The sequence below is a fragment of the Garra rufa genome, chromosome 1 (assembly GCF_049309525.1).
Source record: "Garra rufa chromosome 1, GarRuf1.0, whole genome shotgun sequence".
NCBI lineage: Eukaryota > Metazoa > Chordata > Actinopteri > Cypriniformes > Cyprinidae > Garra > Garra rufa.
This window is the reverse complement of record NC_133361.1, coordinates 32,163,929-32,178,267: the sequence shown is the minus strand read 5'-3', so window position 1 is coordinate 32,178,267 and position 14,339 is coordinate 32,163,929. Positions and strand designations below refer to the sequence as shown.

General features: G+C 36.0%; 1 protein-coding gene across 2 annotated transcripts; it reads right to left on the bottom strand.

The window, feature by feature from the left end:
• Window positions 1–47: 47 nt before the first annotated feature.
• Window positions 48–11,473, bottom strand: wipi2 (WD repeat domain, phosphoinositide interacting 2). Of its 2 annotated transcripts, none has more exons than XM_073832638.1 (12): window positions 11,253–11,473; window positions 10,112–10,194; window positions 7,852–8,021; window positions 7,663–7,759; window positions 7,322–7,419; window positions 7,134–7,226; window positions 4,693–4,763; window positions 4,470–4,583; window positions 4,163–4,327; window positions 3,962–4,069; window positions 1,839–1,936; window positions 48–1,757 (listed from the first exon to the last, which is right to left on the bottom strand). In XM_073832638.1, the coding sequence occupies exons 1-12, from the start codon at window positions 11,324–11,326 to the stop codon at window positions 1,645–1,647; spliced, it is 1,284 nt and encodes a 427-aa protein (XP_073688739.1). In that variant the 5' UTR covers window positions 11,327–11,473; the 3' UTR covers window positions 48–1,644. The 2 variants fall into 2 exon arrangements, with proteins under 2 accessions (XP_073688739.1, XP_073688756.1); XM_073832655.1 differs by having other exon boundaries at window positions 4,476–4,583.
• Between the last annotated feature and the right edge of the window lie 2,866 nt (window positions 11,474–14,339).

The following is a 14,339-nucleotide window of genomic DNA, read 5'->3' as shown; positions in this document are numbered from 1 at the left end:
ATTCACCAACGAAAACTGTTTTAAATATTGATAATAAGAAGCTAAAACATTTTTAACAGAGGATTTATTTAATCTTTATATGGAACAATTTACATTTTATACAAAAATCATTAGAAAACAGATTAAAGGGGCCTTGGGGGATTAGAGCTCATTGGCTGATGAGGACGCAAGTCAATTTATTACTGACGTTGACATTTGTTGATATGCAACATCAAAACATGCTCAAGAAACAATCATGCATAAAAATGATCTCAAGATCCTTTAGAGCTCCAAGAATTCAGGCAGTATCTCCGAATTGTTTTGTGAATATTTGGTAATCACATTCATAAACCCTGGTCCTCAGATCTTTCAAAAGAACCCTGGATATCATATTAAACATTTGACCTGTTCTGGATTCAACTGCCAGATCATGTGACCTGTTTGTTCAGACTGCAGTCCTCAGGGATGTCTGAGAGAACAAACCCCATTTGTAAGTTCAACGCTTCAACCTTTTACTAAAGATTGATGTTTTTTCTGAAATATTCAAATTATCCAAGGCCGCCAAAATAGGAACCTACCTAAAATGAGGCTCGTGAGCAATCGTCAGCTGCTGGTATTGAGAATAAATCAAAGAGAGAGGGCATGACTTCAACTTTCTTCCTTCATTCATTCATTAAGAATAAAACAATATCCTAGAAACAAGTTGATCACTGACTGCCTTATGAAACCACATTCATCACAGTCCAGTTTCCATCTCAAATCAATGCCTTCATCAGTCATCAGTTCTACTATTGAGGTTCCTTAAGTGTTTGTAACTTAAAATAAAAAAAAAAATCTTCAAAGAAATCAGGCCATATGAAGACACTAGGGGTAATTGAAAGCCAGAAAGGAAGTTTTGATCGCCACATTAGCCATAATGTGGCATGGGATTAATTAAAAGAGAGTATTGTAAAGCATGTGCACACACAGATGCAGTAATAAAACAAAAAACAACCCTCTCAGCCTGATAAAAACACTGTTTAAACAGTAATTGTAACCAGGCTGTCTTGTTAGCACGTCATATACATTGTTATTACAGGACAATATTCACATCTTGGTGCCATAGCACAGCCACAGATGTTGATGATTGGGAAGAGACTCCACAATGCAGACACTGCACAGTTGTGTGATGAAGTAGCAGGCGGCGCATGCCAGTTCGCTTTCAATCACAATTGAAAAAGACACAAATGCACAAACACACCAGTGTTTGTCAAAGTTCATGAGGAGAAATGGCCAGCAAACACATCAGAACCATCCACATGAAAGCAAAGGTTTTCTAGGATTTCTATTCTTGGCACATGTACATGCAAAGCTAAGAAACGTGACACCTGCAGCTTGGTTTTTATATTTTGGTCTGATTAAAGGACATAACTGGGCGTTAAAAAAGGAAACCAAAGAAAAATTCACCAGGTTTTTATAAAGCCACAAGGGTGGGGGAAGGGAGACATCTATACGCAACAACAGACAGAATAAGGCTACAGCTAGGCTTGCTTTAAAATGATCTCTCTTTTAATCCCTTTCTCTATCAGGTCACACATGTCCATAGCAGCACCAGAGGAGGAAACCCCCCTCTGCAATGTCACTCAGTCGGTTCCATCTTCCGCCCAGGGCGCGACCGGCAGCAGCTCAGTCTGTTTCCAGGATTAACGGAGGCTGCTCGTTCTCTTCGTCCAGGTGCAGGGTGTTCATGTCATCCTCCACTCCAGCACCCCCTACAGCCCCCTGATCCTCAGTGTAACCTGAGCCAAAAGAAAACCATACAAGGCCATGTTAACACTTAGTTTTCGTTCATTCTTTGAGAGAAAACGACAGCTCCTTACCTTTGGCAACAGCAGCACTGTAGGTCTGAGCCACAAGTGGCCGGTCGTGAGCTGTTTGTTCAAGAATTTCATTCGCTGACTCTGCACTTCCATCCAACCTAAAGAAAGAAACATATTTACATGTGTAATTCACATGGTATGTCAATCGGTGTCAGCCTAAAACTATTTTTAACATGCATTACAAACTGTTTCATAAAATTCTTAAAGGATTAGTTTAATTCCACAATACAAATTTCCTGATACTTTAATCACACCCATGTCATTCAAGATGTTCATGTCTTTCTTTCTTTAGTCGATCGGTCATCCTCTTAAAAAAAAAAAAAAATAATGTATATACTTTTTAACCACAAATGCTTGACTTCACACATTACATAGGCACATTGGAAAGGTCACGTGTGGTTAGTTCTTCATCTGTGTACTTTGGTTCAAAAAGGTAGGGTAGGGTAAAAAACTTCTCCAACTTCAACCTTTGTAAAGGGTGTCTGACTTTTTTTTGCACGTTTTGCTAATTGGCTTTGTAAACACTGGGTCGGTACTTCCACCCTATGACACGTGTTAACTTTCCAACATGACTACGTAATTGCGCGAGGACGGACTGGTGCAAGGTAAGCATTTGTGGTTGAAGTAAATACTTTTTTTTGGAAAATGACTGATCGTTTCGCTAGATAAGACCCTTATTCCTCGAGTGGGATTGTGTATAGCCATTTGAAGCTGTATTGAAACTGCAGTTTGGACCTTCAACCCATTGATCCCATTAAAGTCCATAGGGTTCGTACAGATATTGTAAAATGATATTCCAGGACTTTTAAGGATTTTTCAATTAATCAGTTTTTTGATTTTCAAGGACTTCAATTAGAGCTCTCACTTACGGTTTGATGTTTTCCACTGTTTAAGAAAAATCTGAAAAAAAAAAAAGGCTCACGAAACGGCTCCAAAATCCTGATCTGAAACAAATGATTCGCGAACCTGCACCGAAGTTCTTGATCTCAACAATGATTCACAAACCTGGTCCTTTCAGATGGACCATGGATTGTGAATCATGCCACAAAGTCCTGATCTAAATCAAATTATTCGCGATACACAAAGTTCAGATGCAAGTCAAATGATTCATGAACCCTCTCTGAAGTCCCGATCTAAATCAAATGATTCACGGTTTGAAGTCCCGATCTAAATTAAATGATTTGCGATACGAAACGGTGAATCATTTTGCGACGCAAGGGTTACCGATTTGGAAAACCTTAGTTTAACCCATCATTACGTGCTTTTTAAAATTATTACAAGCAATGTTGAAATTCAAAAATAAATGGCTCTTTTAAATTGATCTGGTTTTCGCCAGTGAATCACTTGAAATGAATGTTCGAAGTCACGAATTAATCGGTGCAGTTTCAGCATAAATGATTAGGTTAATCTGTTCCTCCTCTAGCATCTTCAGCCATGTTTACACAAGAATGTCAGTACGACTACTGGCTTAGCTCGATAGTTTTATGACATTAACTGAAATAGGCAAGAAAACTATGAGGAAAATGGTAAAATGATATGTGCTTATTGAAAAAATTAAATGCTTATTTTATGGATACACTGTCTTTCAATAATTCAAGCACCTTTCAAGTATCTCTTCAGGAATACTGCTTTTTTCAATAGTTTTCCAGGGCTTAAGTTTCAAAGAGTCAAATTCAAGTACTTCAAGCACCTTGTACGAGCCCTGAGTCCACTATATGGAGAAAAATATTGGAATGTTTTCCTCAAAAACCTTAATTGCTTTTCGACTGAAGAAAGAAAGACAGCCATGAACATCTTGGATGACATGGGGCTGAATAAAAAAAAAAATTATCAGCAAATTTTAATTCTGGAGTGAACTAATCCTCCACAGGAATAAATTACTTTGTCATCGCAAGAAAAAAATGTAATTTTCAAATGCATTCAAATAGAAAAGCGTTATTTTAGGTTGCAATTATATTTCACAATAATAATGTTTTTAATGTAAATCTAACCAAATAAATACACCCTATATAAGCATTAGAGACTTATTTCACATTGTAAAATCTTGTCAACCTGAACCTTTACAATAGTGTATGTATAGACTAATAGTTTGATTGTTTCAGGTTGGGAACATTGGTTCTCACTTATGCTGTTTCATTAGTGTGCACTCCCCCCCCTCCTGTGGGTCCAGATTGTACAGGTAAAGATAGCCATCGGCTGCAGCCACCAGCAGGCGTGGGATCTTCTGGATTCTACAAACCAAATCACAAGCAAGATAATCTGAGACACATCTCTCTTGATAGCACCTACAGTCAGAAAACATATCTAGATTGATTGGTTCTCACATGGCCAGAGCGCAGATGTTCTTGTGACCTGAAAAGGGCAGTCTGACTGTAGCAAATGCCCTTCCTTGAGTGAACATCTCTGTTACGTGTGCAGGCAGATATGTTGTGGAGGCCATCAATACTTTCCCAAAGTATCCCGTCCAAGTAGTGGGCTCCTCTTGGGGCCTAAGATGAAAAAACATGACATTGCTTTTAGTGCAGGCTTGCTATTGCTCAAACAAGATTTTAATCAATAAAAAGGAAAATTGTGTGTTTGAGATGTGTGAAGAAGATCTGAAAAGCCACTTATTTCAGTGGGCATCATTACACTGACTTCTCTCTCTGGGTCTCCAGCTTAAAAATATGAACCGTCTCCGTGTTGCTTGAGGCAGACAGATAGAGTCCCTCCATACTGAAGGCGAGGGAACAGATGCTCACACATCTGTCAAGGGATAATTAAAGAAATTGCATTGTTTTCACTCAGTGCACACATTATAATTCCTGGTGTTTTGTATCAGTGCAAAACAGAAAAAATCTATATAGTTCAGTACCTCTTTACTCCTCTCCGGAACTCAAAGAGCTTTTGGCCCTCTGGAATGGAGAACACTCGGATTACAGTGCCCTATAATACAGAGAAAGAGGGTTTGAAAAATTTAACTTTGAGGAAAGTTGCATGAAATTAAGGGTGTGTTCACACTTGTCATGTTTGGTTCGTTTAAAACAAACTCTGGTGCGACTGTTAGTGCGGTTCATTTGAAACCCTGACAAGTGGACAGAGACCGCTAAAAAGATGGGTCTCGGTCTGCTTCCAAACGAACTCTGGTGCAGTTAGAATGAAATAACGCAACACGGTCACAATACTTCTAAACAAATCAAAAACAGCAAGTAATGACAAGATGCGATGCCATGCGACATGATTTCATGAAGCAAACAAGCGGTGTATCCAAAACAAAATGAGCAGAGGGCAAATGTTGTGCAACGAGGAGGTGAAGTGCCTTTTATGAGCTCTTTGTCAGTTCCAGCAGACGGCATTAGGTGTATTTGACTTCAGTGAATGGGTATTTTGATGTCATACACCCGCAGCACCGCTTTAAGTCGAACACACTTTTTCCTTTTGGTTGAAGTGTTCGGTGAGTTGTCACAACATAAACATCGTTCAACCCGACCAATTAGGTTGTGAATGTATCACTATGCCTTTAGGTTGATCCTCTTTAGGTTTGCTGTCAAAAGTGCCAGTGTGAACGCTCAGCGGATCTGGACCAAATGTATCATTTTTCTGTTTGGTCCAGAACAAATTAACCAAATGAACCGAACTAGAAGTGTGAACACAATCTAAATCTCTTGATCCAATATTCAGCACTTCATATCTTGAAGGTCAATACGCAAAATTTGCAAGAAAGCAATACTTTTATTAAACCAAGGATGCATTAAATTGCACTTAAGTGACAGTAAAAATGTAAAGATTATTTAAAAATAAATGTCGTTCTTTTGAACTTTCTATTCATCAAAAAAAAAAAAAAAAACTGCAAAAAATTTATCAGTTTCAACTTTCCACAATAATATTGAACAGCAAAACTGTTTTCACCATTGATAATAATAAGAAATGTTTCTTGAGTAGCAAATCAGCATATTAGAATGACTTCTGAAGGACCATCTGACACTGATGACTGGAGTAATGATACTGAAAAATCTACTTTTTCATCACAGAAATGAATTACATATTAAGATATAAAAGATTACAATTAAATTACAATTATTACAATTAAATTGTAATAATTTAGCAACATCTTACTGTTTTTACTTTATTTTTAAATTAAATTAACTTGGTGAGCATAAGATACTCCTATTATAAACATAAAAAATGACCCGATTTGAGTCATTTTATTTCACGGTAACGATATGCATCACAATTGTGTTATTTTTGCTTTAAATAATAAGGTCTTTATGGTTTCAATTTTTTTGATACCATAGAAATTTCATAATACTTGTCACCAGTGTCAATAAAAAAAAACCCACTAGCCTACATAAAAAAGCAAACTCAAGCTAACTGAAGACATGTAAACATCTCAGCGATTAAAAATAAATAAGAAACTAATTACAAGCAATAGGACAAAAAAAAAAAACTACAGTAGAACAAATGAATAAAAAATGCTACAAACAATGTATAAAATAATCAAATGTGTAAAAACACTGCATATTCTTCATTGAGTAGATTAAATATCAATTTCTTCTTATTAAAGTCACAAAAGTTATTTAGTGATTTAGAGATTTTCTCTCTTTTGTTGTTTGAATGAACATGATTGACAGCAGGGATTTTAGACTGCCATCACTTTAAGAGCTGCCCGGTTCCAATTTACTGTTACATGTGTTTTCTTTCTCAACTGTTTGCTTTCACTTATGCTCTAAATTACTGTGTTTATGAGAACACTTGCAAAGACGTGCATTGTGACACATACAAGTGTGTGTATTTAACCGTTCGAGGCCTACAAAGCCGCAAAAATAACTCAGTGCTCAGAAACAGTGCTCTTTCAGACAGCACACATATATGAAATTTTTTAAAATGCTGTTTGCATTTCAATTACTTAAAATCATTAGTTTTTAAACCACAATGCTTAAAAATGTGTGCAAACGATACGTTTTTGTGGCCACATAGCACAGCAACATCAAGTGAGCGTGTAACCGTGATATAGGCGATAGTCCAAAATCTCTACCAGTTAATTGTGTCTACTGATTTATTGCCCAGGCGATATCACGTAAAATGGAAAAACTGGAGCTACATTTAATTTCATTATCAACCAGGAAAGTGCAAATCTAGTTAAAACAATCAAGTTGTTTTGGAGTAATGACATTTAATAATTAACAATACAACACCTAGCTTTATTATAGTCTGAATGAGTGTCACACACACACACACACACACACACACACACACACACACACACACACACACACACACACACACACACACACACACACACACACACAGCTCTACCTTCTCAGATGCCGTGGCCAATTTAGTGCCGCTTGCATCAAACGCCAGTGCTGCTAGTGGACTGTCATGGGCAGGTATCATATTAGCTGCCCTCTGGGGAGGAATATCACACACACATATTGAGCAACACTGTTAAACACAATCCCTTAAAATCAAAATTACAAACATTGAAACTAAACAGTACTTACCAGATTGACTGTGTCAAAAACTTGTACCTCTCCAATTGTTGCACTTCCCGGATAGGCCAAGTAGCAGTTGTCATTACTGATTGACAGGGCACACAGTCCTATAAATGTTTAGTGAAATATTAAACACAAACAAAATATCTGTCTGGCTAATACTAATAACAATGAGGCCATTAGTAACGGGTCGCCACATCATTTGCAAACCTAAGCTTTCAGTTCCCAAAACATAAATAGAGCACTAGATCTTTCTGAAAGAAGAAGCTGTTACATGCACTTCCCCAAGAATATTCTGGAAAAAACAACACACCTACAGTGATGCGCTGATGGCAAGCAGTGGTACTCACCGGAAGGGTTCGGCGGGGTCTCTCGAATGGTATGTAGTACTTTCATATCCCTAATGTTGTGGATATAGAGTGACTCCTCTAAACACACTATCAATCTCTGTGGAAATAAAGCAGGTTTGCAACATTCTCATATGGTGTGATCATTTGTAATAAAACAGTACTGTAAACATGGATTTTTTGCTGACTCACCTGTCTGTTTAGTTTTACAGCCAGTATAGTGTTTGAGTAGCTGTAGTTGCATATCTCAGTCCCTTTCTTGAAATGACAGACTTTCAGCTTCCTAGGTGCCTTAAGGCTGACAATAGCGACAAGGCTGCTGGAGAACAACCTCTCCACGATGCACACATCTTCTGTGTCAGCTGAGCACAAATACATGAGAATATAAAACATGTCTACACTCATGCAAACATTTATAAAGGACTACAGCAGTTGTTCTCAACCTTTTCAACTCAAAGGCTCCCCGTTTATTATTCAAAGTCTTCCCTATATAATAAAAGCTAATACAGTTTTGCCATTTCAGCGAGACTTAGAGTTAATTAGCCGCTACAGGGAAATAACAAGAAGAAAAACAATGTGCACAAAAAAACTGTTTGCACTATCAACCAGTGTGCTTATAATTAAGAGAATACAATACAATAATATGGTAAGACATACCAATTTGCAATATCAAGCAGCAAAATAAGATTTTTGTACAGCTAAAAATAGCTGGATGCGGATGAGACCGGAAGCCAGACCCCTGAAATTTACAAATGGCTTCACCTGCTCTTAGGGAAAGAAAAAGGTGGATTCATATTCATTAATTAAGCACGATTCATTTTGGAATTAAATAATATTCAAGAACTGTATGTTCTTTAATAGCAACAATAGTTACGAGTAGGATGTGATATAAATTTATTAATTTAGGTACTTGTAAGCTGCCCTGCCTCCTCCTTGAAAGTTTGCAGAGGCTCCCGTTTGAGAACCAGTGGACTACTGGGACAAAGCAAAAATAACTAACAAATCCCTGGATATTTTGAAATGTCTACATCCGGCCCTCTTACTTCTTGAAGACAGGAAAACTGTCTTTAATCTGAATTTAGTCAGTTTAAGACGGTTCAAGGCCTTCAGCTGTAACTTTACAGCATGTTTTTGAGTGCGGACGGGACTACCTTTATAAAATGGTTGTTAAATTAATAGAAACATAATAAGGATACATCTTATTTAAAATGTTATTTCATTTAGTTAATTGAATTGCCATCCTTACACTATAAGATACACTATGAGTCAAAAGTTTTTGAACAGTAATACGTGTAATGTTTTTTAAAGAAATCTCTTCTGCTCACCAAGCCTGCATTTAAAGTTCAACAAAAACAGTACAATTATGAAATATTTTTACTATTTAAAATAACAGTTTGAATATATTTTAAAATGTAATTTATTCCTGTGATCAACGTTAAATGATCAGCATCATTACTCCTGTCTTCAGTGTCACATGATCCTTCAGAAATCATTCTAATATGCTGATTTGCTGTTCAAGAAACATTTTTTTAATTATTATTGCTATAACTATTTAAAACAGTTGACTACATTTTTTCAGGATTCTTTGAAGAACAGAAAGATCAGAATTTATCTGAAATAAAAAGCTTTTGTAACATTATACACTATACCATTCAAAAGCTTGATGTCAGTATAAATTTCTTTTGGGAAAGATGTTATAGCAATTAATACTTTTATTTAGCAAGAATGCTTTAAATGGATCAAAAGTTACGCTAAAGACATTATGTTACAAAAGTGTTCTATTTCAGATAAATGCTGTTCTTCTGAACTTTATATTCATCAAAGAAACCTGAGAAAAAAAAATTCTACACAACTGTTTTCAACATAATAATAAAAATAAAAATGTTTTTGAGCAGCAAATCAGAATATTAAAATGAAGGATCATCTGACTAGAGTAATGATGCTAAAAATTCAGTTTGAAATTACAGGAATAAAATGCATTTTAAAATATATTCGAATAGAAACTAGTTATTTTAAATAGTAAAATTATTTTAAAATGTTACCGTTTTTGCTGTACTTTGTATTAAATAAATGCAGGCTTGTTGAGCAGGAGAGACTTTTAAAAAAAACATTAAAAATCTTACTGTTCCAAACCTTTTGACTGGTAGTGTATATATGGTCCCTGACATCAAAACCAAAGTGGCCTCTAAAGATACTATTTCAGTACAGCTGGAAAGTCGCCGATCAGCATCCAAGACCAGAACTATTTGTTTTAATAATTTTCAAGGACTCTCACTTTTCAAGCTGTTTGTACACCCCTGATTATCTCTGACCTCCAGAGAGCGCAGAAAGACATTATTAACACCTTCAATCAACTCAAATCATGCCAATGCAAGCAGCCATTTTATAAATGATTTGTATAACTACACAAGCCTAAGAAAGGCTAATGTTAATAAAAATAAAAACGACTTACTACATTCATAGATCTGTTCCAATTTGTCCACTGATGACAAGGAGAAAAACTTGTACCCGGACTTGGTACCAACAGCTAGGGAACTGGAAAGCAAACAGGTAACAATAAGGAAACGCCTCAGTAAGTGATTATAACAAAAATCCACTTCTTTATGGTCGACTGGTTGGCCTAATGGCTAAAACAGGTTGTTGACCTGATGGCGAAATGCGTTAAAGGGCTATTTTGCAATCGTCCTGGTGTTATGTGACACGGTTAAACTTCCCGATACAAAAGGAGACAGTAAACTATTTTAAAGTAGTTTACTTTACTTTCTATAGCGCTGAACTGTTGCAGCTGCTATTAGTTATAAAAACACTGGCTGTATTGTCAGTGAGGTGAGCCAGCGGTTACACTGGCACAAACACCAGCGGAGTCTAACGTTAAATAATAAGCTTTGGCTAACTTGACAGCTGGTTCGTTGGTTACTGAATTTGGAAAAATAAACTAAAGGCTTATATAGAACAAAATTATATAGAAACCTAATATCTTTCAGGCAGTTTTAAGCCTTCGTTTAAGTTACAGGTTACTCTGAGTGTTGCTAACATTTGAGCTACTTTTGCTGTGTCGTCCTACTTGGTTAAACACACAGATTTACACACTATTTAACACTTGCTAAATTATACACACAGCAAACGTTAATTTACATCGCGTACATGATATTTCACAGAGTTAAGGTGATATAAAGCTTTGCAAAAGAGCAAATATGTAATTTTCTCATTAGCATGGGCGCTAGTGCTACAACTCCCGTGAGTGAATAACGTTACTTCAGACGTTGCTTTACAGGAGAAAATTGGGTTTTGATTTAAATTAAACAAAGCTGCATTAACACACCGTGGGTATGTGTTTAAGAGGGACCAGTAAAATCCCCCCCAAAAAAACATAACAAGAGTGAGTGTTTAGCTGGTTAGCACGGTTTATCATACTATCAGCCTATTTGCACTGCAGTCAAACGACGACACAGCGAAAGCGCTCCTATTTTAACGAACGAAGCTTCGCACGACTGCAGTGCGAATTATTCTTTGGTTATACTGACAGCTTTGTGCTGTTGTCGTGTAGATGGGCTGTTAGGCCAGCTGTAACGTTAGCGTGATTCTTTTCTTACGTGTTATCCTGATTGAAGTTGGCGAAGAGCAGCTGGCTGCAGCCGGCCTCTCCGCTCTGACTGGCCAGGTTCATGGGCTCGACACCATTTACAGATTATGCCGAAGTGAAAAAGACTCAGATGTGGGTTAGATCAGTGAAATCTGGTGTCGTCTCGCACTGCCATAAGTTCCACCCTTGTTCCAATGAATGTTGTTGTTTTTCTCCAGCCACTGTTGCACCTTTTCGTGCGCAGGCGCAGTGGCTGCGACAAGCGCAGGCTGCATTCGAATTAAAGGGAAAGGTGCTCTATTTTTCACTGAAGTAGGAATGTTTTCAAATACTTCAGCAAAAGTTTATAACTAATTTTAGAAGCTTCTTGGTGAGGCCGCTAATTGAGAATATGTAATAAACTAGCTTTAGTGGTTGTCATACTTTTGACTGTCCACAACAGTGTCCACATGATCAAAATTTACACAATCTTCACAAAAATTTGGGATCAGTAAGATTTTAAATGTTTTTTTATTCTCAATAAAGTTGCATTTATTTGATCAAAAATACAGAAAAAATAATACTTTAAAATTTGATTGCATTTTAAAATATATTTTATTCCTGTGATGCAAAGCTGAATTTTCATCAGCATCATTATTTCAGTCTTCAGTGCCACACGATCCTTCAGAAATCATTCTAATATGCTGATTTATTATCAATTTTGAAATCAGTTTTGCTGCTTAATATATATTTTTTGGAAACTGTGATACTTTTTACAGGATTCTTTGATGATTAAAAAGTAAAAAAGAACAGAATTTATTCAAAATAGAAATCTTTTCTAACAATGTAACAGTCTTTACTATTACTTTTTATCAATTTAACACATTTTTACTGAATAAAAGTATTCTTTTCTTTCAAAGAAAGATAGAAAGAATAAATTTACTGACCCCAGACTTTGAATGGTGGTGTATATTGTTACAAAATATTTCTATTTTAAATAAATGCTGTTCTTTTTGATGTTGTATTCATCAAAGAGTCCTGTAGAAGTATCACAGGTTCTATAAAAAAAATTAAGCAGCACAACATTGATAATAAATGAGAACATTAGAGTGATTTATGAAGGATCATGTGACACTGAAGACTTGAGTAATGATTGTGATGATGTAATGATGACTATCAAATATGACAGCTTCTGATGAGCATTATGTTTTGTCCCCATTATAAAAACTACAGTGTTTTTATAATAACACTAAGCATTTAAATATTATCTTACTAAGACATATTTTTGGGTGACAACTGACATTTATATGCATTTTACATAAGTTTTCTGCTTTCTGCTACTGTTAGGCCTATAAAATTGTATTGATTTACAATATTATAAACTATTACAATTTCATTTTACATTTGTAAACAACAACATCTTCACCAAATGGCTATTTTTTTCTTAGTTTGGGCCTATAAATAAAATCAGTGTACCACCTTCTTTCTCATGTAGGAGTGGGTGCGGCCATTTGTGACACTGGACCACAAAACTTAAGTAGCAAATAGCAATAGCCGAAAATACATTGTATCGGTCAATTATCGTTTTTTATTTTATGCCACAAATCATTAGGATATTAAAGGGTTAGTTCACCCAAAAATGAAAATTTGATGTTTATCTGCTTACTCCCAGGGCATCCAAGATGTAGGTGACTTTGTTTCTTCAGCAGAACACAAACGAAGATTTTTAACTCAAACCGGTGCAGTCTGTCAGCCATATAATGGCAGTGGATGGGCACCAAACCTTTAAAAGTAAAAAAAACCCTGCACAGACAAATCCAAATTACACCCTGCGGCTCGTGACGATACATTGATGTCCTAAGACACGAAACGATCGGTTTTTGTGAGAAACTGAACAGTATTTATATCATTTTTTACCTTTGATACACAGCCACGTCCATCTGTCATGAGCACGTGCTCATCATCCGGCTTGTGACATGTGAACGCGCTCTGACGTAGTGTACACAAACGCTGGAAGCGATCTGTCGCGTGTATACGACACTCATTGTTTACACAGTGCACAGAGATTGTGGGTATAGTGGCTATTCAAAATGGTAATTACTTGCGCTTATCCTGATTGTTCAAACCGATTTAAAGCTAAAAGATTACATTTGCTTGCGGGACTGTCGACTTTTCACTGATTTCCCCTTCCGGCATTTGGGTAAGCAAATAAACATCAAATTTTCATTTTTGGGTGAACTATCCCATGTTCCATGAAAATATTTAGTAAACCAGTATATCAGTAATATATCAAAACTTAATTTTTGATTAGTAATACACATTGCTAAGAACTTAATTTGGACAACTTTAAAGGCGATTTTCTCAGTATTTAGATTTGATTTGCAGCCAGATTTTCAAATAGTTGTATTTTGGCCAAATATTGCACTATCATAACAAACCATACATCAATAAAAAATCTTATTTATTCCAGATTATGTAAATTTATGATGTAAAATTGACCCTTGTGACTGGTTTTGTGGTCCAGGGTCACATTTGTAAATTGTATGGGTCAGGCTTTTGGTCTCATCTACATCTGGATATTTTTAGCTGTATAAAACAGCTGGTTTTGCTGTTTGATATTGCAAACTGGTGTGTCTTACCATGTTATTTTAATTATGAGCACACTGGTGTGCAGTGCAAACAGATTTATCGTTTACTGCGTGTTGTTATTCTTCTCCTTATTTGCCTATAGTGGCCAATAAACTGGAAGTCTCACCCATAGACTTACTTCCACGTTGAAGAAAAAGGATAAAGCTGATATCATAATAATAATAATAATAATAATAATAAACACATGCAAGATATGCAATAATTTCGTATGATTTTCGTTTATATTTTGTCTAAAGGTTCAAAACAGTTCCATTTAAAAAACGTACTAATCAATCTTGTTTAAGCTTATTTTAAAGCTTGTTGTGTCTTTAAAATTTGTGACCCTGGGATACAAAATCAATCTTAAGTAGCATGGGTATATTTGAGCAATAGCCAAAAATACATTGTATGGGTCAAAATGATCGATTTTTCTTTTATGCCAAAAATCATTAGGATATTAAGTAAAGATCATGTTCCATGAAGATATTTC